At 37.2% G+C, this 25,233-nt stretch overlaps 1 protein-coding gene across 2 annotated transcripts in view; it reads right to left on the bottom strand.

Moving 5' to 3' along the window:
- FAF1 (Fas associated factor 1) overlaps positions 1-25,233 on the bottom strand; it is a 176,387-nt gene that overhangs the window by 28,269 nt on the left and 122,885 nt on the right. For both annotated transcript variants that reach the window (XM_054072454.1, XM_054072453.1), the window contains 3 exons: positions 19,219-19,373; positions 5,649-5,785; positions 3,040-3,128 (listed from right to left, as the gene is read on the bottom strand). In XM_054072454.1, the coding sequence (XP_053928429.1) occupies positions 3,040-3,128; positions 5,649-5,785; positions 19,219-19,373 (381 nt within the window). The remainder of the gene's footprint in view (positions 1-3,039; positions 3,129-5,648; positions 5,786-19,218; positions 19,374-25,233) is intronic.

Below are 25,233 nucleotides of genomic sequence, written 5' to 3'. Positions count from 1 at the left end.
AGGCAGGAGGTGTCCGCAACATCATCTGGTCAACACAGCTGACAGGCAGCAAGCAACAAGCCCAGTTCATGACTGACCCAGAAGCCTTGGTGGGACAGGGAAAAGAACAGGGTGGCAGATTGATCTCCCTTTAAGAAAGCTGAGGAGAAAAAATGGGTGCCTTCATTAGACACCACTGTACCTCAAGACAGGCATGTTGGATTACTGTGAGTACACATATGCATTTCAATGTTTTTAAGGTATTTCTTTGGAGATTATGTAAGAAAAAGCTTAATCAAACACAATACACAAACTGAAACATTAAATCCAATTGCTAATTACACGATGGTGTTTTAGCACTTGACATTCAAAATATGCACCCAATTTGCCTGATTAAAATTTTAAGAGGCTACACGGGTAAATTTTACTAATACATGGATACAAAAGCACAGGATTTAGCTAACCATACTATTACCACCAATGAAGTGATTTGCTTTGTTCAGGTGAGAAAAGTTGGGGATGCCGTTCTGAGCATCCTGCCTACAGTCAGTCAATGATCAGTGACATTGAGTGTAAAGCGATGCCTGAACAGCTCCAGCCAGCATCACGGCGAACACCTGTACCACTAGCTGGCTGTGGCAACAGTCATCCTATAGCAAAATAACCATCAGAGGGCACTGCAAAACATGCTGTGCTAAACAGAATTATGCAATAGCTGTGTTGGAAGCTTTCATGTGCATGCACATTCAAAATCCAAAGTGGAGAAGTTCAGTGGCATAAACTGACTCATTAATGATTTCATGCTGTTATTTACAAGTGTTTCCAGTTCTACTGCGCTTTCACACACACTTCTATTTACAGCAAAGCTATAGAGATGACTTCTCTTTTTAAAACACAAAAGAATTTTCTGCTTATCTTCTTGTGGTTTTATGATGACTTATTGTTATTATTAAGAAAACAGTAACAGAAACCGGACTCTGTATCCTGTTGGCTATTGTAATATTTGGGAAAAAAATTGCACCAACTGCAATGAGATCTTAAAAAGAAAAGGTGTTGATGTTTGAACACTTGACGTTGTCAAGTACAAGACTTACAAGAAAGCTCTATGTTATGTAGTAAACCACAAAAAGACAATATTATTTTTTCAGGCTAAAGCCCTCTATTGAGTGCAGACAGCTTGTCAAATACTCTCTTTCTGGAAAAGTAATTTCATAAAGTGAGGTTATTTTTTTGTTTTTAAACTTCCTGATTCAATGGCAGAAGTGTCTGAGATCACCGCCTTTTTCAGTGTGCTTGTAACAAGTAGAGCCAAGGTGTAAGTAAATATCTTATTTGTGTAGGGAATGCATTGCACCTGTAACCCTGCCCCAAAAGTTTATGAAATTTTCCATTAGTTTTCTGAATGACAAAGTGTGTTAGAAAAAACTCCTTTTATGGAAGAAATGTCACTGGTACTCGCCGTGACAGAAAACCAAAAGGAAATGTGAGAAAAGAAGACTGACAGAAGACAGGGGCAAAGGAAGATTTTAAAGGAATATATAATATATGAATCTTCCATTCTCCCTACACACCTAGAGTAAGAAGAGCACCTAAGAGTAAGAAGTCAGGAGGCATCTGTATTGCGCTGTGGGGACATACATTACTGGACTGTCACTGGTTTTGGCTACCCAGGGAAGGACCCACAGCAGCTCAGGGCACAGAAGCCAGTTCCCAGGTCTGTGATCATGGCCTCAAAGCTACCGAGTCTCCTCTTTCTTTAAGCTTTGTCTCCCTCACTCTTTTTCTCAGCTTCAACCCTACTTGGTTTTATCCTCCTATGACAGGTTTATCACTATCTGACACGTCACTCTCCCTTCTTCTCTCCTTACCTACCTCACTCTGGACAACTGTTCTGGTCTCCTGTTAAAGGCTCCTGTTCCCTTCCCTATTCCAATCATGTGATTCCTACTTTTAGTTCCTTCTATGTCTTATTTAGTCTTATCTCTCTGCCCTTATATCCTTTCATCCTGTTTTCCTCATTTCAATCAGCTTTTATAGTTTCCAGCTCTGAACCTTTCCTGCAGCTCATATGTAACGTGAATTTTACCTTCTTATTAAAGCATTAAAAACCCCATCCTCAACATATTCCAGTTAAAATGCAATTAAAAAATTCAATTATATTTGGTCTTGGATTTTGGTGTAATCCTCATATTAAAATTTGTGTTCAGTATTATCAAAACTGAAGTCAATTTCTTTACCAGTGAATTAGAGGTAGCATAAATAAAGAAGGAAAAATAAACTACAGATATTGTGCAGATACCGTGCTTCCAAATAATTATAACCATAATCAGTAAATCTCATACTAATGAGACACAAGATTTAAATGTGAAGAATGTGTTTAGTGAATTATTGTCAATCAATGTCTATAAAGCAGGATAAGAATAATCTTTAATGGCAACACATCTATTATTATAAATTCCTAACTAAGTACTTCATTACTTCAAAATGTCACTCTCAATTTATAGAGCAACAGATAAACATCTCTCAACTGTACACCTCACTGTGTCTACTTCTAAGTAATTGAAACACTGTTTTTGAAAAGTCTTGTCATCACTTACCCATTCCATGTTGTTCTGAATGGTGATTCAGTACTGGCGTAGTTCTGGTTATCATTCCTTTCAAACCCCTTTTAAACATATACATTTAAGATACACCAATCTAATCTATTTTTTTTTTCTACCTATGACTTGAAGATTGGGAAAAAAAAATGATTGTTATTTCCTTGTATGAGCATATTAAGCTTTATAAAATTGCTGGAAATGTAAACAGTCACTCATGACTAATACTTAGAAAAAGGAAATAAAATGAAAATGACTGTAAACCAATAAGGAGGAGGGTTTGTTTTGAGAGATATTCAAATAAATACACAAAGGATAGTTAGAATTTTTAATTTTTGATGATAGAAGGAACACTAAAACACATCATACGCAACTGCACTGGCTAGAGAAACATCTAGTTAATTTTACATCCCCAGTGCTGTGTGGAAGCCAGTAGGTATCTGCAGTAACTTTCAACACTCACCTCATCCTTTATGTCTTCCTGCTGCTGGGCACTGAAGATCTCCATTGCAGCCATCAGCCTCATCATTAGCTCATCCACTGTTGTGTTACCTAGCAACAAAGGAAGACAGCTGAACTTCATATCATTAAAGTTATTAAACAAAAAGGAAGTAATCTTAGAATTAATCCATGAGAAATAGACAGATCTTAAAAGAAATGTAGAAAATACAAGTATCTCAACAGAATCTTTAAAAATGCTTTTAGTTTGCCTTTTTATTGAAAATATGAAATTGTTTTTACAAACAAATGTTGATAATAGGCTAAAATTTTAGGTGGTTCAAATCTGAACACTTGCTTTTGTGCTTGCATGGAACAACTCTATTTTCCCTTTTAATCACTGATGTGGTTAAGCTTTTCTATACTTGATGTTCCCTGACATGGAACTGATTTTATAGTTTTAGAATTTCCAGATATAATCAGGGAGACTGAAGTAACTGTTCAGTCATGTAACAGAAGGTAGGATGTTGGCAGCAGCATCCAAATGGATTGGTTTAAAAAGCAGAAAAAAAAATGGAATACAGCGTTTGAATGGATGTGTGCACATGCATTTTTATTCAAGTATAACTAGTAGTAAAACTTCAAATACTATAATTTATTCTCTTTATTTACTTCTGATAAAACTTGTAAAGCTAATAATAGTGGAAGAGTAAGTCATCTGTTATGTACCAAGAAGTACAGCGCATACATTGGAAAACAGATGCCTCCTCACATTCTTTTCCAGTCTTCAGTAAAACTGAAAAATTAGTTTAATTTGCTACCAAGATGCTACTCGGTCTTTGTTCTCTCTTCTTAAACTGAAGAATAGACTACCCATTAGATCTGTGTGTCATAGTATTCTTAGACCATGAGAAATAGTCTGAAACTATAAATTAACACTTGCCAACATAAACAGCGTTAGGACATTCACAGAACAATATCAACAAGAGCCAGATTTATATTGGTGACGCCGGTCAAAATTTTAAAAGGAGTAAAACTAAGCAGCAGCCACAGTACCACTAAAGAAAACAAAACTGTCCCCGCAGTTTCCAACTCCAGTAAAAAATAAAAATGGAAAGCAAACTCAGCCAGCCTGCATTTCAATAAACGCCACTGGGACTTAAGTTTCTATATTGTTGTATCTCTTCTGTAAACATGCCTTCTCACCCAGCCCTGAAAAGCCCTCATTGTTCCTATTTCTAGCATTTGCTACCTTAGCAGAAAATGTTATCTCGCATGCTACAACACGCATGACTTCAGAGACTGCCATTCATTTGAGGGCATATTGTTAAAGACACCAGCGTCCCATCACTCATGGGAAAATAACAAGCACAGCGCACTTGATTTTTGTTATAAGATCAATTTAAGTAAGGCTGCAATAGATGTGCACCTTAGTTTAGTTTAGTTCAAAAGACTGTTGCAGAAAACCTGTAAAATTATTAAAACTTAGTGAATGCAATGAAATAATCTGGCTTTTTTAATAATATAAAGCTGCATTAAATTATGACTTTGAGTCATCAAGTTGCTAAAGCAGTTAAGTAATTTAAGTCAGTAAGCACCACAGACATCAGTGGGATAACACGGGTGCTTAAAATTATACAGATGCTGAACTGCGCTGCAGAGTTATAGTTATTTGTATGAAACAAGATTTGTAAGCGACAGAAGTACCATGAATTAATGTTATGCTGTACCGTGCACTACTGAGATAAAATCCATACGAAATTTGCAATTTTGGCCATAGAAAGGAGCACTGCAGATTCCTCAAGAAAATTATTAATCCCATATGCATAAAGAAACAGTAGTGCTGTCTGCAAAAGGCAGCATTTCCTGAGGCTGAATTTCCTCAGGAAAAATGAGGGAATTAGAATAAAGATTGCTAGATACAAGCAATAAATAAATGAGGACAAGGTGTCATGAAGGCAAACTTGTGGAGAATGCAGAAGAAATGAGAGGCAGCCATTCTTTGATGTATTTTAATTTGAAGAGTTACTGAGAACAGCAGTCAAAGGGCATCACTCCACATCTAAGTCATCTTGCTGTCAGTGAAATCAGAGGAATGGTTATGCCAGAAAGAACTGCTCACATAAGCCAGAAAGCTTCAATTATGTGAGATTACATTAGCAAGTTAAAATTCTGATCCAATTTGGAGTCTGAAAAAGCAACTCATTTCCAAGTATTAGCCCACTACATGCAACAAGAGTCCACACATTGACAAGGAACTACACACAGAGAACTAAATGCATTCTGGCACTACACAAAAAGTGCAGCCAAAATCTTTTGGAAATGAGTAATTTATATTGATAGAAATTTGGAAAACTAATTGTAGCTCCTTATTTAGGAGATGTAGCTTCTACTTTAAAAAAACTGAAAAACTTAAACTATGATTCATTTAGAGTCATGGCAACTTCAATCTCTAATACTATGGTAATTAACACATTAATGAATACTAGCTATTTATACCATGGAAACGGAAAGTCTCTTGTGTGAAATAAATTCATACTCTGAATACCTTAATAAAGAAATGGTTAGCAAAGACGTCTTCTAACAGTGTCAATAGTCATAAGAACCACTTTTAATATAAAGCGAGAACTGTACCTTGTATTACATTCAATACTTCATTAGATGATCGCTTTCCCATAATAATAAGGAAAAGTGGAAACTGGTCCGTCTTCTGAGTTCGAATCGTTTGGGCTACGACACTACCAAAGTGTCTTGTGCACATTGTCAGAAACCTACACAGGGAAAAAGAAAGTTAGCGTAGCGAGGCATTTGTGAAGTTAGTTTGAAAAAAAGAAGCATCATACTAAATTCAGCAGTTTAACTGAGTATTACCTACTGTTTAACATCCACGCTTCTGCATTCAATTCTAGAGCTCTTTCTCCCTTTTTACGATTAAATAATGAGAATATTTACAAATATGATAGCTCTTATATTGTCTAAACTAAAACAATTGATAATGGGTTGAGACCAATTTATTTGATGGAGAATTCCATTTTCTGTTACACTGTTCTGCAGGCTATAATTCAAAACTAACCCCCCTAAATAATCATGTTAAATCAATTGTTAAAAACTTCTAAAGAGGAAGTCGCTAGAGCCATAATCTAGTAAACACGATGAAGTATAAAGATAGTATGATTTCACAGGAAAACCTAATATAATGAAAGATCAAGAAATTGTTTTTATCATTCACAGAATTAAAACACGGTACTTCAGAATTGTATTTTCTTTTGTACAAGTGCCCTGCCAGTGACACACTTAGCAGTGTGGTCTAAAAACAATAATTCTAAGCTTTTGACCAAAAAAAGCTCTCTGATATTAGCATACAGAAGTCTAGCATTAGTATTCTTAACACGATCTTGAATAAATGAAAAAACTGATAAAGCTTTTCTCTTCCATTAGAGGACTGTTTGAAATTAGCATTTCTTTCAAGAGAAAAGGGTAGCTTATGATATGTTTTCAGATCTGATGGTAAAAAGTAAATGTCATAATAATAATGAATTATGAAAGACCAAATGCAAATATAGAATCCTTTAATAAGATCCAATTTAATAAAGTCTGTAAAAATAATGGACTTTCAATAACACGGGTCACAAAAGGCAAAACAGTGGAAATTCTGAGGACTAGCCACTGGTACAGGCTTATTAATTCTTAATTATGTTCATGAAAGGCAACTTAAATCATGTGTTTTCTTATGCCTTATGATAATATTTTAGGTAACAGCTACTCTGAAATGTATGCTTTAACTGAAGAGCAAAGTCCTGCTGTCACATGCATTAGAAGCCAAACCTATTTGAAAAGACAAACTGCATTAAAATGTCAAGCGCTCCAAGTAATTTCTTCTCAAAGATACTGAAAAGATTCAAAATTGCAATATTTTTCAACAATAGATATTGTATCTACTAAAATGGCCAAGATTTGATAAGCCTGGTGAGTACAATATTGGGCTGGTTCGAGGCACGTGAAGTATAAAAAGGAATCCTTCCCAAAGACAATTTGTAAGACAACCAACTATGGCCAAAGCTGAGTGGAAGGCAATGAGCAGGAAAAACTAGCAAGTCTTTTGAAGCCACAAACATTAGTGGTAAATAAATACCTTTCCTTGCCTCCTTTATTCTCAGTCTTTTGCAATTCAGAACTATCATACAGAAAGACAATATCAAGAATGTGAAACAGGGACTGCTCTATCAGAAACAGCTATGCAGAGACATACCATCCGGTAAATATAAAATAAACTGTTCATAAAGTCTGGACATTTTAACTCTTAAGCTAAGTAATGGGGGGTTTATTTTCACTTTTCAAGGTGGGAATACGTAAGTGAAATCTTGCAGTCTTTCATGGCAACACAACTTCTGTGCATCGAAGGTTTCACTCCTGGCAGTAATAAAGCCAGGGGTCAATTGAACTGAAATCCCGAAACTTAAGTATTAAAACTGTTTAAAAGTCTTCAACATGCCATGGAAAAAAGCACTGAAGTTTCACATGAAAACAAAGTACTTAACTGGAGGTGAAAAAGTGCTGTAGAGGATACTCCTAGAAGGAGTAAAACTAAGGGACTACTACAATACCAGTTGCACTAGTCAGATGTGTAGGCTTGTTGGGGGTTTTTTTTGCTGGTGTTTTTTGTTTTGGTTGTTTTGTCGTTTTTTTTAAATCAATTCTGTATTTAGTTAACCCATAACTCAGCCTCAAAATATGCTATTATATGTACCGATTTTGTATGCTAAGAATCCTGAATGAAGTAGGTATTTTGGTACATTAGAAGATCTCCCAAATGATTTTTTTCCAGGAGATGAATTTTTATACATGGAACACCCGGCTGACTACACAGAACCTAATAGACTACGATACTTTGGGGTCCATTATGGTCAAAGCTGGGAGCAGGTTTGAATGTCCTGGCTTTGGAAGATGGCCAGGATGTTTTGCCAAGGCTATGGTAAGGGTACACATACTCTCCTGGTTGAGTAATAGCAGAACAGTTGCCAGATGCCAAAATCTCCCATCATGGCATTTCTTTTAACTTGCGGCGACTTCCTAAAGCCCCTGGTGCCATTCTCGCTGCTCTTTCAAATCTCCTCCCTCCCTCCGCTGCTGCTGCAATCTGATCAGCATCTAAGGACAGCAGCCAACTCACTCACATACCAGTTAGAAGAGCAGCACATGCCAATTCTGACCCAAATGCCACATATTTGCCACCTCTGCCATCAGGGAGCCTTTGTCATTCTTGGGGGAGGAATGAGAAACAACTCTCCTTCCCAGTACTTCCAACTTTGAATAGTGACTGTTCAGATTATAGCATGGGCAGCTGCACTGAGGATGTTCGTGGCGGATGAATGAGAGGGTGCTGTTAATCAGTGCGTATCTTCAGTGCAGCGTGAATACACACAAGAAACTCTTCCCACTAACATGATCCATCCAAACAGATCCTGCCTTTTGGAACCAAGTAAGACCCCACTTGTCTGTTGAACTAAAATGTAGTGAAGCCGACAGAAATGTGAAGGTAGTCAAACTGAGATGGCAGCCACAATCTGCAACACCTACACTGTATAACTCCTGTCCACCAGTGATTACTCACTTCCACACGTGTTCAGCAATTATTCATGACATGTCTCTTCTTTTCATTTTACTAGATGTGTAGGAACTGAATTTTTATTCATGACCCCCATTCAGTTAATAGATTTTGCAACTACGTAACTAATTTTACTTCTTTTTTCCTTCTCTGCCTTTACTGGGACTGCATCCGCAGACCTTTTAACTTTCTTCCACATTCCTATCCTGCAAAAAAAATCATCTCCTTTGTGCTAATATTTACTGTCAGAAGTATGTAAGTAAGACCAAAATGATTTGGTGCAATAACCGGTAGCTTACTTGGTACATCACTAACAAGGGATTTTCGTACTTTCATCTGAACAGAAGTGTGCCAGATCTTTCAGTGGCATCTCCAGAGCTGCCAAGAGAACTGCCTGTGGAGTGCATCAAAGAGCCAGATGTCCCTCCAGGGAGGACTGTTTTCCACAACACACTGGATTACTGTGATCTCCAACCAGAAGTGGAAATAGAGGAAAGCTGCCAGAAAGGGAGGGCAAATGGCACCCCACTAGTCCTTTAATTTTTAAATTACAAAAATATTCAGCGAGGGAGAAATATGAGAAAGACAAAAAAGCATTTTACGATGGAAAATCCATTAAAAAAATCTTGAAAGTTACAAGAATAAAGTTCAAGAAAAGCAGTAGTTTTGGCAGAGAGCATAATTCCTTTACTTTTTTCACGACTCACTAGCAATGAAATCAGCAGCTGCTAAAGCTACAGAATAAACACGGACACTCCCCATGGCCTGACAAATACAGAAACAAACCCTAAGAAAATTACACACTTATCTGAATTTTTTTTAAATGTAGATTAAACAGGTATTAATTCTTAGACATAGTTCACTCCTCAGTTAAAAACACCACATAGGAAAAATTATTCGGTTGAGATGAAGATGTTAATCTGGGGGGGTTGCTGACCACCGCACAGCAGCCATTCCTCCACGTGCACTCCCAGATAACCTGTGCGAAGAGCTATTGTGTTTGTAGCACCTTAGTTTTCCAGATAATAACATTGCCATTCCCTGCCAGCTAATATGTGACACGTTATATTAAAATATACTCTTGGTATAACTTTTTTGTACTTTTATAATAAAATGCAATTTATTTAATATTACTTAAAGAAAACTCCTAGGAGGCAATTAGGAAAACATAACAGCTTTAAAAATCTACTGGAAACAGTTTAAAATGTTACCGAGTCTTAAAACCAAAGGGAATACTTATTAAAACTTAGGTCTGTGATCCTACTGTAGCCCTGATCCCAGATGCACTAGGTAGAACTTTCTAAATGTTGAGATTTAACACTAATACATTTTTGTAGGAACATGCAGATTTTAATTTTTAAGAACAAAATTTGCCACCTTTGGTCAAACTGCTGATCATCAAAAGTGTTGATCTCAGAGCTCAATATTTTTTGATCTCCAGAAAGCTTTTTGATCTGTATGACATCTATTTACACCACAAAGTATGTATTCCCTTTTTAGCAGGGAGCCCAAAGGAGAAAGCCAACTCCAGGATGGAAGATGGCAGTTGTTTCCGACGGCAGGTGTTTCATTTCTACAATGACTGGTAGTATCTCATTGTTTCTTCTTATAGTTCCTGCTTGTGTATTATGATGTTTCACATTTTTGTAATTCATATATACAGGATCTACTGCAGTCAAGTTTGGATCTGCAATTGTGCAAGATCCCTCCTTACTACACCACGCATATGAACAAATAAACAAGCAAGTTATGATGCTAAATACTTTAGAAAAATGTAAACATTCCTTTAATATTTCAATTTTAAAATTCAGTAATCTAAGAGCATCTCTGGTGCCCAGTCCCTAAAGGGGGCACAAGGCAGACCATCTCCCAGATGGTCATGTTGTATCTTCCAATGTGAACTGGTTCAAAGACATTCCTACTCTTACCTGGTAGAGGAAAAATATACAGAAAATCGAAGAACTGAAAAGGCATTAAAGGCAGAACTTAGCAAAGAATTGATGATTCTGTGCAATAAGAGTCCTTTGCGTCTTCATTAAAAATCACAACGCAACAAAGCACTGCTGCCTCCTGCCCTTGGTCTGGACTCAGCAGAAGGACTCCAAGTAAGCAGAGGAATTCAGTCTCCTTTCTCTTTCCACTCAGAAAAGTGGCAACCGGCATGGCTTTGAAAGACATGGCCATCACACCTACCAGTCATCCCTGAAACCAAACACTAACTAGTCTATGTCTGTCCTCCATTATGGTATTAATTTTCACTTACCTACTCGAACCAAACTGATGATACAGTTTGATAGGATGGATAGCTCTGCATACATCCCCAAATTAATCTATCTTCTCAAGACATTACGAATAAAATAGAACTGCCGAACATTCATGGAATAATATAGTTGCAGAAAGAGTAACTAAATCTAGAATGTTAATTCTAGGTTTTTTTTGTTAATCAAGTAAACCTGCAGAAGAGAACTGATGTGGAGCAACCTGTGTGTCATAATCTGCAGTGTACTCCTGGAATGTGCAAAGAGGGACACATGATGTGACATTTTGAATGTTTTTCATATGTTCAGACAAAAACTGAAAGCTCTCCTTTGCTTTTGCTTTGAGTAAATTTATCCCAGGATGAATTTATGGTTAGTCAGGAATTATATTAGCAAATCTGTCTAGGGCACTAGAAGGCAAATTCTCTCCCATACAGAGAGAACTTGCTCTCAAATGTATGCATAAAATGTATTAAAATAAATATAAACGATTGCCCAGGAGTTTAGGTCAATTTTCCCCTATGTTCTGAACCAATACAAATAACAGAAATCTAGTTATTTGTTACAGTCTTGCTTATATTAATAATCCTGTAGTTACTTTTAGTTTTAGCACACTGATGGGCAAACTCTGGAGAAGTTCTTCCTAAAATGAGGGCCTTTGTCATACAGTGCCCACTACGCTTCTCAGTAACATTTTTTTTTTAACAGAAGTACTGCACTGGAGATAGTTTTTGCTACATCAACTCAAACTCAAGTCCTGCTCAAAAAGCATCAGCAGGAAAAAAACTGATAACTTCTTATAAAATACCAATTTCCTTTTAGTCTGAACTGGTGTTCAGTCCTCCACCTGGATGATTTTGGGTTGAAAAAGTGTGATTTATTTATAGTCAGGCCAACCTTACTTTAAGAAACTTCAAAAGTGGCTGTGAAAAACTTCTTTCTTGAGCATGATTCAAACAATGGATGTTAAATATGCAAGATTCCTGATTATTTTTAGTAATAATTATATATTGTGCAAAGTCAACATAAGACTCATTAAAATGTTAATGTAAAAAGAACATTTTTTAATTACATATTTTCATTTTTTTAAAAAGTATAAGCTGAGGTAATTAAATGGTATATTAAAATAAGCTGGCTATCCATAGGCTCCATAAAACAGTTATTGTCTTATCCACACTGCCGTAACAGGTGACTCAAACCCAAGGGGGAAGGACCAACAGAAACAAAGCATGGCTTGCAGATGTATAAAGCAGCCTGAATCAAAATGATGTGGATATCCTCTTATTATCCACACTCTTAATATCCACAGATTCAGATGTAAAAGCATGATTTATTCCACTATTTCTTTATGCGAGAGTAAAGCCCAGATGAGTGCGTTATCTATCTCTACATAAAACATGGAAGATCTAATTTCATCCTGCAAGGTTCAAACAGATTAAGTAAATACTTTATAAACCCATTTAGACTAAAACACGTCCCTCTAGAAACTCATTTGTCCACCCTTTCAGATACCACTGGTCACCAGAAAAAATCATTGGTAAAGGTATGAATAAAATATACCTGTATTCCTTGCTAAAATGCTGTACTAAAAACCGAATACTCAAGATGTGCATTCATGTCACCAGTAGCTTTGACTATGGACTATCATATTAGAAAGACATCTAACATATAATTTGCTAAAGAATATCCAAAGGTTTACCACAGGCAAATTTAATAATAACAACCTAGAAAAGAACAGAGAGTATGTGTAGTTACTTTATGGATGTTAGGAAAGCAGGAAAAGCTACAAGTACATTGGAAGTCAGTAAAAGAATTCAGATTAATCTTCACAAGTCGGAGAAGCATCCTGACAAGTAAAAAGCAATTCAACAAAGTCAATGAAAGCGTCTGAGTAGGAGGAACAATTGCAGAAATACAGAATAAGAATCGTGCAGTAAGGGAAGAAGAAAAGTGATGATGTGAAGAAAACAAGCATCATGTTGGGGTTTGCACAGTTTGTACAACACAAAATAACCCTCTTTCCATATTTAGCACTGCGAAGGCAGTTTTAGGCACAGTATATCAGTAAATGGTAGACAGGACTGAGGGACCACATGAAGGCTGCAATAACAAACATCTACAAAAGGACAAGCTACAAGGCAAGGATGAAGGAATCACTGTTGCTTAGTCTGTGAAAATGCAGGAGAAAACGGTGCCATTTAAGTCCAAAGAACAACAGCAGAAACAAAGACAATGCCTCATTGTCTACTGATTGGAACAAGATATAATTCTCATTGATTGCTGCAAGGAAAACTTTGGTTAAATATTAGTATGAACTGCCTAAAGAGTGAAAGTTAAGTAAAGTACTGGAATTGGTTATGAAGAAATGCTGAGAAACTTCCCTTGCACCAAAGATTAGATGAGACAATCACTGCAGAGGAATGACACAGGTACAGCTGAACTATCTGGCTAGGCATGGCCTGAACATTGTTATCTGCAGCTCTCCAAGATCTGCAGACGGTCAGAACTATAATAAAAAGGAAAAGCCAGAGGTCAAAGCAGAGTCATTCTAACCAAAGGAAGAGGATGGGCATCTGCATTTCTGCAATGATTCTTTGTCTCAATCAGGCACCCTGCAGTACCGAGGAGATTCATTCACGCCTTTCAGTTGCCTTTTGGTACAAACAATTCTGACTCTGCCAGGTCAATGATTTCTTCTGACGGTTGATTTGGATGCATAGATGCAGCTAAATTTCTCTACAACTTCAATTCCACCCAGCATTAGACTTCCCTGGTGCAGCTGTGGACTCCTGTAGTGAGATGGACCATGAATGACTACTTTCTCCTTCTGCAGAAGAGCCCAACAAGTCTGTCTTGACTAACTGTTCTTCTGCCTTCATCTCTTTTGCATAAGACACAACAGAGTTTTATCCTTTCACCTTTTCTGTTCAACAAGCATAATAAACTATGCTGCAGCTTGAGTACAGTGGGATAGAACTTGGTTTAGGGATTGGTTTTATAGCGAGGACTTAAAACAACCAAACTGGCACTTTTGTAAGCATATAATTCCTGTGGTTTTAATATTTTTTTTCAGATGACCTTAAAGCATCACCATAAATAACTAAACTGATGCAATGAAAACCTTAATCACATCAACAGAGAGCCTACTTGCTATTTATAGTTGAATATTATGGAGACATCCATGTCTTACTAATCACCATCAGATTAAAATGCATTCTCTGCTGGTTTTTCATTTTCCAAATTTGGACATTTTTAGACTACTAACATGAAATTACCTTGAAGCACATAAATATTTAAGCAGGGATAGTTTACCTTTTCTGGTGGGTGTATAACAAACAGTTTAACCATCATATATATACAGGCTGTTTTGTTCTCCATCTAAAGAGACAATCACCTTTTATCCTTTTCCTTTTTTCTTCATTTCAGTGCTATTAGGAAACTATTCACAAGTACAGCCCCAAACAATACTATGCAGTAATTATGACTAGATGACAAAGAGATGTGAACAATTACTGAGCCCGTTTTGAAACCCTACACTAATAAAGTCATTAGATGCTGCCCTTGCCATGAGCCTTCTAAAAGCTTCTGAAGTTACAAGAACACACGGCATTGTTCGTTAGGACAATTGCTGCTGGCAGAATGCAAACCTTGAGTTAAACCATGCTGCAAATTGATCTTGACATTCTGTTAAGACCGCCACTAAAATCAAAAGCAAAGGAGAAAAGGAGAAAATGAGTGGGTGGGATGTAATCATGGAACAGAAGGGTTCCCTCCTCACCTTCTTTCCTCTTCCTCCTCAAAACAAACCATATAGAAAATGACAAACTGGCCTGGTGTTTGAGAACCTTTTTAATTAGACTTTTGACCTGTTTTTATTGACTGGCACAGTATTGCTATTAAAGTAAATTAAATAAAATACTGCAAAATACAATAGATAAGGTTTTCACACTATTCTGTGAAACCTATTAAGGATTTAGCCAAAGAATGCATCCAACAATTTTGCAAGCAACATATACAGAATCTACGGTCAGTCCTGGAGAGGCAGTGAGAAATTAACTCGCTGAGTCCAGCACTCACAGACCCCGCACCTGCAATATATTTGCTGAAGGATCAAATAGGACTGTGGAGCTGGAGTAATATGGTCAACTGGTCTTCATCCAGGCATGCATCATTCAGTAGGTTCATATTAAGGGTCAGCAACTGTGAATATGGCTAATTACTTGATGACGGAAATTGCAGGTGAAGACAACCTGCTGCTGAGAAGCTTAACTCTTTCCTAAGCTTAAGCAAAGTGAAAAACTATCATTTGAACATTAAAACTAACGAGTACCTGCCATCAGAGCTGAGAAGAATTGGTAACACCTTGAAATACAGCACCCAAAAGGCAATGATATCAAAAGCTAAAAAGCTGCCAGAAATGTATGAGCCACTCTATTATGGTTTTGCTCTTGCTTTGCTTGGCAAACATTATGTACATTGGAAATATGTAATATTATGCATAATCTATGTTTGTAAATACTATGTGTACAAGCATAAGGGTATGTGTGCATGTTTAGGTATATATATATGTAAATATATTTGATATATATTTGTATCCAGGACAGATATATTATATTAACGTATATTAATGAATCAACAAAAATAGTTAAGCATGTGCTTGCATATTTATATATACACACACACACACATACATATACAGCTTCCATACACACGCACAGAATTCTATTAGAATGATGGTATTTAGTCAACTCTTTCTAGTCAGAAAGTGCCAGAACTATAGGTGCTCACGTCTAGCTCTCCTGCTTATCTGTTCCATAACATCTCTGAAAATCTAAGAAATTGCTTATTCCATGTCATGGCCCAATGCAGCTGGTGAGTTGCTGCAGCCGCATGGTGGGACCAAAAGATAAGGCCAGAATTGTCAAGACCATTGCTGTCAAGCACCACCGCTACTGCCCTGACACCTCCCATAAGTGTATTTCTGCTGTTTGGAGTGGCATGGTAGCAAATCTCTACAGCAAGCAATGGAAAGGAATCACTGATTTTTAAGCTCGTGACTCATCTCAAATTGAGTGGAATATAACATGAAAGCAAAAGATAAACCTGTAGCTTTGTGTGATTTTATTTCTTCCTCTGACCATGGACAAGATACATCACATGAACATTCCAAACTCACTAAGCTGAAGTCTAAACTATAAGTTGTAAAGCTTTCACATAGATTCCTTAACCAAATTACAAAAACATGTTATTTTCCTAAATGAAGGCTAAATATTTTATTATTTTGTGCCTTTATTATGATTTTTTTATTGTAGTAATGAAGAGATGCAGCACTTACCCAAATTAATTGCTCCCTTTCCTGCAAACCTTATGTCAGAGGCAATTAAAAGCTGCAGAAGCCAAAGCAGAACATCCTCTTAACTGTACTAACTAGAGCTCTCCTTCAGTTTGGCAAAGTAACAGTCCCACAGTCAGTAATTTTTAAAAATCTGGCTCCCAAAGTCACAATGCTTGTGCTCTTGCACTACTGCTGACAGCTACCCTGGTGCTCGCATGCAGCGTTTCACTGTCAGAACTCTTTTCACGCTGTTGCAGTGGGTGTTGAAGAACAAGATTGAGAGATTCCAGCAGAAAAGTGCTAGTGCACAATAACCTAGGATTCAAAGCACTTCCCTACATCACTGTCAGCCAAGAAATATATTAAAAATCAGGAAAAAAGACAAAGATTTTGGAGCCTTTTTTTGTTCTACAGTGTGCAGGATGGACCATTTAATTAATGAGAAAAATGGAAACTAATACTAAGACTGGTTTTGGAAGAGAATGACATCCATAGATGTCAGAAAGATGACATCAAAGAACAAAGAAAAAAACCCAGAATATTCAAGATTATTTTGGATTACACGAGGAAAGTATTTAAATCTGTTTGAATTTATTCATGCGATGTCACAGTACTGAAAACCTGTCTTTTACAACTGACATGAAGGTGTCCCTATTGATTGCCATAAATTAAGCGGGCCTGATTCCTCTGCCTTCCCACCCTGGCTTTTCTAATGCATTGTAACAGCACAAGTAAGTTGCTCTTAGGCTACACCAGCACGCAAAAAGCAGTTCCTTCTGTTGTTGCCGTTGTCTGCTCACCATTCAAAGAAAAAGCTACATGCAACTGTATTCATAGGGATCCAGAACACAATAGGCTCCAAGACCACTGTCATTGTGTCACATAATGAAGGGTAGTAATCAAACAGAGGTATTGAGTATTTATTTATGGGAATGCCCACAGTGCATTGGCACTTTCCAAAGGGAGAAGGAAACGCCATGCCCCCTCTGAAGAAATCACACTCTAAGGAGCAGAATGTGACACTAAACACAATCGAGAAATTATTCTAATTTGAGCCAGCATGCCTTGTTTACCCCTTACTATTTTTTGACCTCACTGTTAATATGACGGTTTCTTTGTTGTTGTTAACAGAAAGCAAAAAATGAAGGCTTAAAAACCCTATCGTACTGCACAATCGGTGACTAGGTTCATTGAGAGTAGCTATAAAGCCTTAAACAAGCCCTTTATTTTGTGTTTTAAGAAGTGTCATAAGGAGTTAATAGGACACAGCTGTACAGGCTCTTTCTAATAAGCAGCTTCTGTCGCTTTGGTCACCACAGGTGTCTCTGTAACCTGCAAACTCTTATTACTAGTGTATCAAAGTTGTGCTACTTAATAGATTTCTTTAGTAAAACACAACAAAGCAATTACATGGCTGTTGATCGTCAGTCATAAAAAAACCCTCAAACACAGTTTTTCAAAAGAAACTACACTGCAATTTTTTGTCATCGTAAAATAAAAGAAACTAGAGAATTAAATAGAAAAGCAAACAATGGAACAGCAGGTAGTCAACTGAACTTAGCCACTACAGATGGTTTAGAAATAGTGTTTCCTTCTACACCAACTTGTGGGATAAAAGAAAAGGAGGAGGCTCCTTACTGCCCATGAATGGCAATACCAAAAGACTTAAGCAACTTTCCAGTCTATGTATTTGGTCTCATGAAAGAACCTAGATGTTTCCTTTTCCTCTCTCTCTCTTTTCTAAATAAACTTTTTCTCTGTTTTTGTGACTGTTTTTTTCCCCCGTAATCTTTAACTCTTCTCTAGAACAACTTAAACAAGGAACATAGCTGCTGATTTGTCCAATGATGAAATGCAGGTTGAGTGAGGAATTCCTGTGAAACACAAGTGTTATTTAAGAAGTGTATTCGGAGAAGAGATAGTTCTGCTCCCCATGCCCACTTTCAGTAAAGAAATATTAACTATAATATACATCCTTAAGAATAGGAGCGCATGAATGCTCTATTCTAGCAAGCCACAAGAAAAAAACACAAGTATGTACTTCTAACTGTTCAGTAATCAATGGAATTACGTAAAAAAGTGGCAACCTTATCACAGCCTAAATGACTTCCATTTTTTGTTCAAATGTTAGAATATCTCTTATTATAGTAATATACGCAAGAGATTACCCTGGAAAGCAGTCACCTTCTGTGTGAATAAAAGTGATGAAATAAGGTCCAAGTTAGAAAATAAAAAGCCTGACTTCTAAATACATTAAGTATAATCATAAAATCATTATTTTCAGTAGGCTATGATCTGGTAAATAACTAAAGAAGAGATAAGTCTTAATACAAAGACAAGAAAATTTGTTAGTAACACACAAAAGATGTAGGAGGAGATGGAATCTATAGGTTTTTACTTTCTTTACTCATCAGTAAAATGATGGCCTCTCTAAAACAGAGGATAGCTCTTATTTTATTAAAACCTACCAAAATAACTGAGCATTCACAAAGGAATGTTCTGTAAGAAAACTGTGGCTCGAAAAAGTTCATATGAATTGCAAGCTTTTAATTTTTTTTGCATAATCTTTCTAATATTTATCACATGAATTTTATTTATTAAATAAAGATTTTAACAACATTAGTTATTATCCCAGTCAGTTCTCATGCACTTACACTTATATACAAGGTGACATGTGACATTACAGCATTGCAATGCAAAACTGTGAAGAGATGTTCCTAGAACTATGTTTGCAAATTAAACTCAAAAAAAAAAAAAAAGAATTTGTCAACTATTTATTTCCTGCACAGGAATAAGAAATCACTTTGTAATGAAAACAAGGATAGTCCAATTCTCAGTGAATGTCATGTCAGCCAGCACAGCTTCATCAATCAGGTAAGAACAAGCATGAAAAATTGGTTCAAAGAGATCTCAGGCAACAGAAGACTTGATACACAGAGATAATACAAAGATAAGGGTCTTGCCTTGAGAGAAAAGCTGCTCCACTCACAGTTCAAAAAGTCTTACCTTGCTCTGTTCGCTTCTTTCGTCATGTCCCAAGCCCAGGTTATGAAGTTCTGACTCAGATAGGAGACAATAGATTCAGCACAAAGCATTTGTGAGCAGAAGACGTTGGTTAGTACACTTTCATCATGGTGGAGGTAGATAGCAAGAAGCTTTCTCTGAAAAGACACAAGAAAACTTCCTCAGGCTATCTAGCAATTTAACATTTCTGCTGCAGATTTGTGTGAGCACACCCTATGGAGTTTCTTGAGGGTGCCGAGCACCTCAATGTGCAGGCACAGGGGCAGAAAACACAGCAGACTGTGAGTCAAATGGTCCGTCCCTCCAAATCCGTAAATCTCAATGCTTTCTAATATTTTACTTTGGGTACCAAAACATGATATATTATATGCTTAGAACATGAAAATAACATTTGAATGAAAACCAAAATCTTTTAACAGACTTAGCTTAAGAAATCAGTGAACTTTCTTGGCTTGCTGCCCAACAATATAAGATTTGGAACAATTCCCTGAGCAAGGAACACACATCTGCATACAACAGCATCTATGATACAAAACAATCATAAACAACCTGAAAAAAAAAGACAGTGTATTGCCATCACTCCATCTGTAGCTAAATAAAGAGGAAAATTAGCAAGTAACACACAGCTACCTACAGTCTGAAAGTCTGGGATGCTACATGCTGGATGTTTCGGCAGCTTTCCATCCAGCCACATGATGTGCGGAGGCCCACAGCACATCAGCCCCTAACCCTCTTCATGAGTCAGGGTGTAGCTGGTCAAAAGGCCATGTGTCAGCCCAGCTGGCTATATTTCTGGTGGAGCAAAAGAACAAAGTAGCTGCCCCTGCTGCAAATCTGTAAGACTCAAGTGAAGGGGTACAGGAGACAGAGATCGAATCCCACACTGAGTTTGTGAGCGCTGACTTGGCTTATCATAGTTACCATGTTAGCAAAGACTAGATGTGAAGTATGGCATTTATGGCCTCTTGAAACAAAACAGTCTGTGCTCTGTTCTTCTAAAATCTTATCAAGTAACATTTGTGCTGCACTGCCAGCAACAGAGAGCTTTGCTGTGCCCCCATGATAATCTCGGACCACGTTTTGCAAAATGAGTCTACGGGTATGTAAATACAGAAAGTAGTATGAGAAAAAACACTACGGATACTATGAGCTAGTTAAGGACCATGATTCTATATCTGGTGTTCAATGAATTATAAATACCATTCAGAAAATTACCACCCTCCATTCCTCCATACTCACATCTATTACTTGATTTATTCTAAAATTCTACTCTGAGAATTCTGCTGAGACTATACGGTAAATGTTATCTTCAGACTTTTATTTAATGTAATTTAAAATCTCTTCATCAGAAGTAACACTGATCACTAGATATTGATGTGTATTGATACACGGGATGCAATTTTGAGACAAGCTGGCTTTGCAAAAAACCTGTACGGCTATCACCTCATATACTGGTTTGGATAAAACTTAATGATTGTTTATAAGAAGGAGAATACATTTGAACATTAGACTTTGGGAAAGGGATTAGTAATTTGCATTAATGTTTGTCTAATTTAATTTAAATGTTCTTCAGAACCACGTACACATGTGCCAGGAAGGGCCATTAATAAGCCCAACATGCAGAGATCCATATAAGTGCAGCCAACAATGTTGACTGAAACTAAACTTGAAAATCCAGGGCACTGATGCACAACATCAAGCAATAAAACAGCATTTCTGTGGTGATATTTAATTTAAAAAGAAGAAAGAGCCAGGGGAAGATCAGGCACTGTCTGTTTTTGAGGATCAGCCATTCTGCATTTCAAAGCGTCGATCCCTGCAATATCCAGGTTACTGTGCTAGAATCTCGACTATTATATAGCAGTTGTAAGAGAGGGAGGGCAAAGATGTGTTTACTCAGTGATTAGGGCCTTAGAATAAGCCTCTAGCTCCTAGAGAGACAGCTCACCACTTATTCATTTGGACCAATTCACAAAGCCTAGAAAGATTAAACATCCATGCTGAGAAGACAAGCGAATGCAGACGGTGAAAAAGAAATAAAAATTCTTTAAAAACTCTGAGATGACTTCATTATTTTTTCCACAAGGAAACTTTAGGAAAGTGTTTAGTTAGAGAAAAACCCACATTGACCTCTCTCTAAACCCTTAATCTTTCCTTTGTGGTGGCACTGCTTTGTGGTAAGCGGATGGCTTTGCTCTCCTCTTTTCACTGGGAGCGGGTAGAAAAAAAGGCTCTTGAGAAACACTTTTACTTCCAAAGAAACAACCCCATGAAACTGTTAAATATGAGATTCCATACAACGGAATGTTTCAAAATATGTACAGTTTTAGGCTTAAAGATTTAGAGACAAATTTTAGTAAACAGAACAGGCACATATACAATAGATGTTTACACTGAGCTACTTTACAAGCGAATGTAATTTCTGTTGCATCAATAAATCTCACCATGCAAAGACTGAACTGCATCAAATATAAAAGACTGTACTTGTGTCTGATAATTCATCCAAAATGTTAAGGTCGGGCACAGGCACACTGCTAGGACAAATGAAAAGAGGTAGCAGGAGGAATAGAAGTGCTGAAACATGACTTTGAAAAATCTTAGTGGAAGCCAGGGATATTGTTTTTTTTTCTTGGAAAAATGCATTATTGCAAAAGGCTCATGGCTTGGAGGTCGTTGCTGTTGTTGTGTGGTGGTGGTTTTGTTTGTTTGTTTTTACTAACCCACAGTAGTATATATTTATAAGCAGGTTTTTGTTGTTTTTAGTTCAAGCTTTTGAAAAATCAGAGTAAATTCTAGGATTCAGTGATGGCCGACACTGGGATTTTTTATTTAATACTAAAAAAATAGGCTTACTAAACTGTTGAACAGCCTTGATTTCCATAACGGCGCGCTAGACTGTTCTGTGCTGGTTTTCACAAAAATATAATGACTGCAGGTTATACACTTAGCATAACATTTTAACTAAGAAAAAAGATCTGATGGGGAAGAACCTTTGCTAGTCCCTATGAAGGTATGGGGTACTGAAAAGGTCTTAAGTACTGAGTAGCTGATGGACTTCCAAAGGCCTTAGGAATTCAAGAACTTAACCCATCAAGAGATGTATTTTGCAGTGTATGTGGATGCTGAGGACCAGGTGGCCATGCACTGGATTTTTCAGAAGGGATCTGGATTTGCCAACACACTTGGGAGCGTAAATCTCATCAATGTCAATAAGACTTAAAGTCCTAAAAGCTTTAAGCTCCAGGTTCCATTTTATTTCAGAGGAAAAAGGGCCATAAGAAAGAGCTGCTAACTGTTTTCAACATTTTGGGTCTCTAAATACTTTCAAATACCCAGACTTCAAGCATTTTTTTCTGCAACCTCTGTTGCATTCAGACTGGATGAGACGCTGTTGGCCTCGCCCCTGCACTCAGGCCTTACATCACTATGGATTTGCAGTGAAGCACTGCAGCCCTCTCCTGCCTGATTCTGATCTGTTGATGGAATACGCCGGGCATGTGGCGCCCTGGAAGGAAACGCGGGCTGCAGAGGGATGCTGTACTGCAGCAGGGCAGCTCCCCGACAAGCACAGTCCTTCCAGCTGTAGCCTTGCACCACAAAACCTCTGCCACGCTATCCAAAGTACAGCAGCCTCCTGCCACATAAACTGATGAACTTGAGCAAGATTCTAATACACACATAAAATCCCACACGGGACAAAAGCATTAAAGATATGTCCTATGTACCAAAGTGTCTACGCTATCCATTCAGCCATTTTTGCATTTTGGAAATTCAGAAAAGTTAATGCACTTTGTATGGAATGAGAAGAAATGAAGGAAAAGTTGTCACTGAGACAGAAGGAAATACAGATCTTCATGAGGTTGAGAGATTAAATTGATAATCACCGAGAAATGGGATACCTGAGCTTCTCAGCCAGTTCCTAATAAGATGAATAACTTGGATAACTTGGATACCTCAGAAGAATACTAACTGGAATGAGAAGATTAATACAGTCATAATGGTCAGCAAAACCACAGACTTGAATGGTTAATTTTGAATCTCACGTTTACAAGTTCAAGTAATAATTCAGACAAATATCTATTATCTAGTTCACTATCTAGCGTCTGCTAAAGCACAGATGTTCTTTGAAGCTGGTAGGCTAATGAATCAAGATATTCATTATTATTTAATTATTTGACATCTTTCAGTAACATATCCAGTCTCAAAAAAACATAGTGACAACAAATCCATATGAACCATGACAAGCTGTTCAAATAGCTGAGTGCTCTCCCAGGTAAGGGTATATTTTATTTTAAGCTTGATCTAGTCTACTTTTATGTTCCTACTATTTGATCCTATTATATGGTTGTATCTCTATTTCAATCAATTTAACTTGTAGTGATATCTTACATAATGCAAAGAATATCTAGTAATTAAAACCAAACTCAAATATGAACTACAAATCACAAACTTTGAAACAGGAGGAAATGTAGAGTACGGCAATTTTGATAAACATTCAATATTTAATATTAAGTACAAAGGACTTTGAAAAGAGAGCCATAGCCAGGACTAACCTGTCAGATAAGAAAGCAGAATAAAGGGTGTTTAGGCACACAATGCGACTACTAAGGTGGCACATTGTAGCAAAAATTTCTAAACAATAATTATCCACAAATTCAGAATTAATTTAATAAAGGACAGAACTGCTAAGACACATCAGGCAACGCTGGAGAAAAAGTATAGTTGACTAACATGGGATTTTATGTACAAGAATTTATGCACTGACATCTAACATAGTGTATCTGCTTTACTCTTCCCAGGTACAGAGAGTTGTACTCTGTACCCGTCCTCTATAGTTTCAAGCAGACCACGTAGATTCAGGTTATTTATGTTTAATCAGAACCTGCAGAGCAATCATTCCTCCATCTAGGACCCACAGATAGCTCAACTACAGGCGCATTTTCAAAGCACACCTAGCATACACAATATGATCAGGCCCCTCATAAAATGCAGCAGCAGATTTGAAATGTGCCAGGAGTCAAAGTAAAAGGTGGTCGTGAAGCTGCGCTCCTTGACACCTCTCCATATTAGTTAAGGAATACATGCAATAATACATTCAATCCAAAATTCCATCCGACAGAACTCCCCTCCCTCACCAGTCACTTGTCTACACTTTTCTCTATTCAATAATAACATGCTGTAACATATTGTTCTGGAATGGGTGCCTTCTTCATCCACATGCCAAACTTAACGCTCTGCAGCAACCCTCATTCATCAGGCTTAAGAAGGTACTTCAATATACTGGACATGGGAGAAAAGGGATAGCAGAGTCAACCAAAAAGCCATCCTGCAACTGGGATTCAGAACAACCTCTCTCCTCCAGGTGTGTGCATAGACTATAAGAAGTAGCACCTAAAAGATACTTCAATTTCTCTTCTGGAGAGCAATCAACGCTGTTTCTATAAAGTTCTCCAACAGAAACCATGATAATTATCTCTGTAAATCTTTTTTCTGTATTAAGTTCAGCACAAACTTAATTAACTGAAATAATAATGAGAGACAGCTTTCTGAGTTACACAGATAAAAACGATCCTACTGAAAACCTTGCGTGAAAGAATAGTCTGCTATCACCAGAAAAAAAACCCAAAAACTACTCAAGCTTTTATTTGAACATGCCAAATCATAGAAGGAGCGTACTTTCTCCTAAGTATTCAGGAAATAACGTACCCATATGTGAGAGGGATGCTGCTGCCACTAAACTGAACCTAACAGACAGCATTCAAGAAGAAAAACATGGCTCATTTTCAGTATGCAGGAATATATATCGAGGTGACAATACCAATCTGTGCTAAGAGAGATGTTTCACTCATTTATTAAAAGTCTGTGGACAGAAAGGTTGAACGAGGAGCAGGAGGTAATCTGACAGAGTTGTATGAAGATACGAGCTCCTGCAAAGGTAAAGCGAATGTCTTCTTTCTTTCTCATAATAAGAAAGTAGCAACCACCATTAAAAATGAA

This window comes from Cuculus canorus, chromosome 8 (genome assembly GCF_017976375.1).
Source record: "Cuculus canorus isolate bCucCan1 chromosome 8, bCucCan1.pri, whole genome shotgun sequence".
Lineage (NCBI taxonomy): Eukaryota > Metazoa > Chordata > Aves > Cuculiformes > Cuculidae > Cuculus > Cuculus canorus.
The sequence above is the reverse complement of the archived record's forward strand: the minus strand, read 5'-3'. Positions and strand labels throughout refer to the sequence as shown.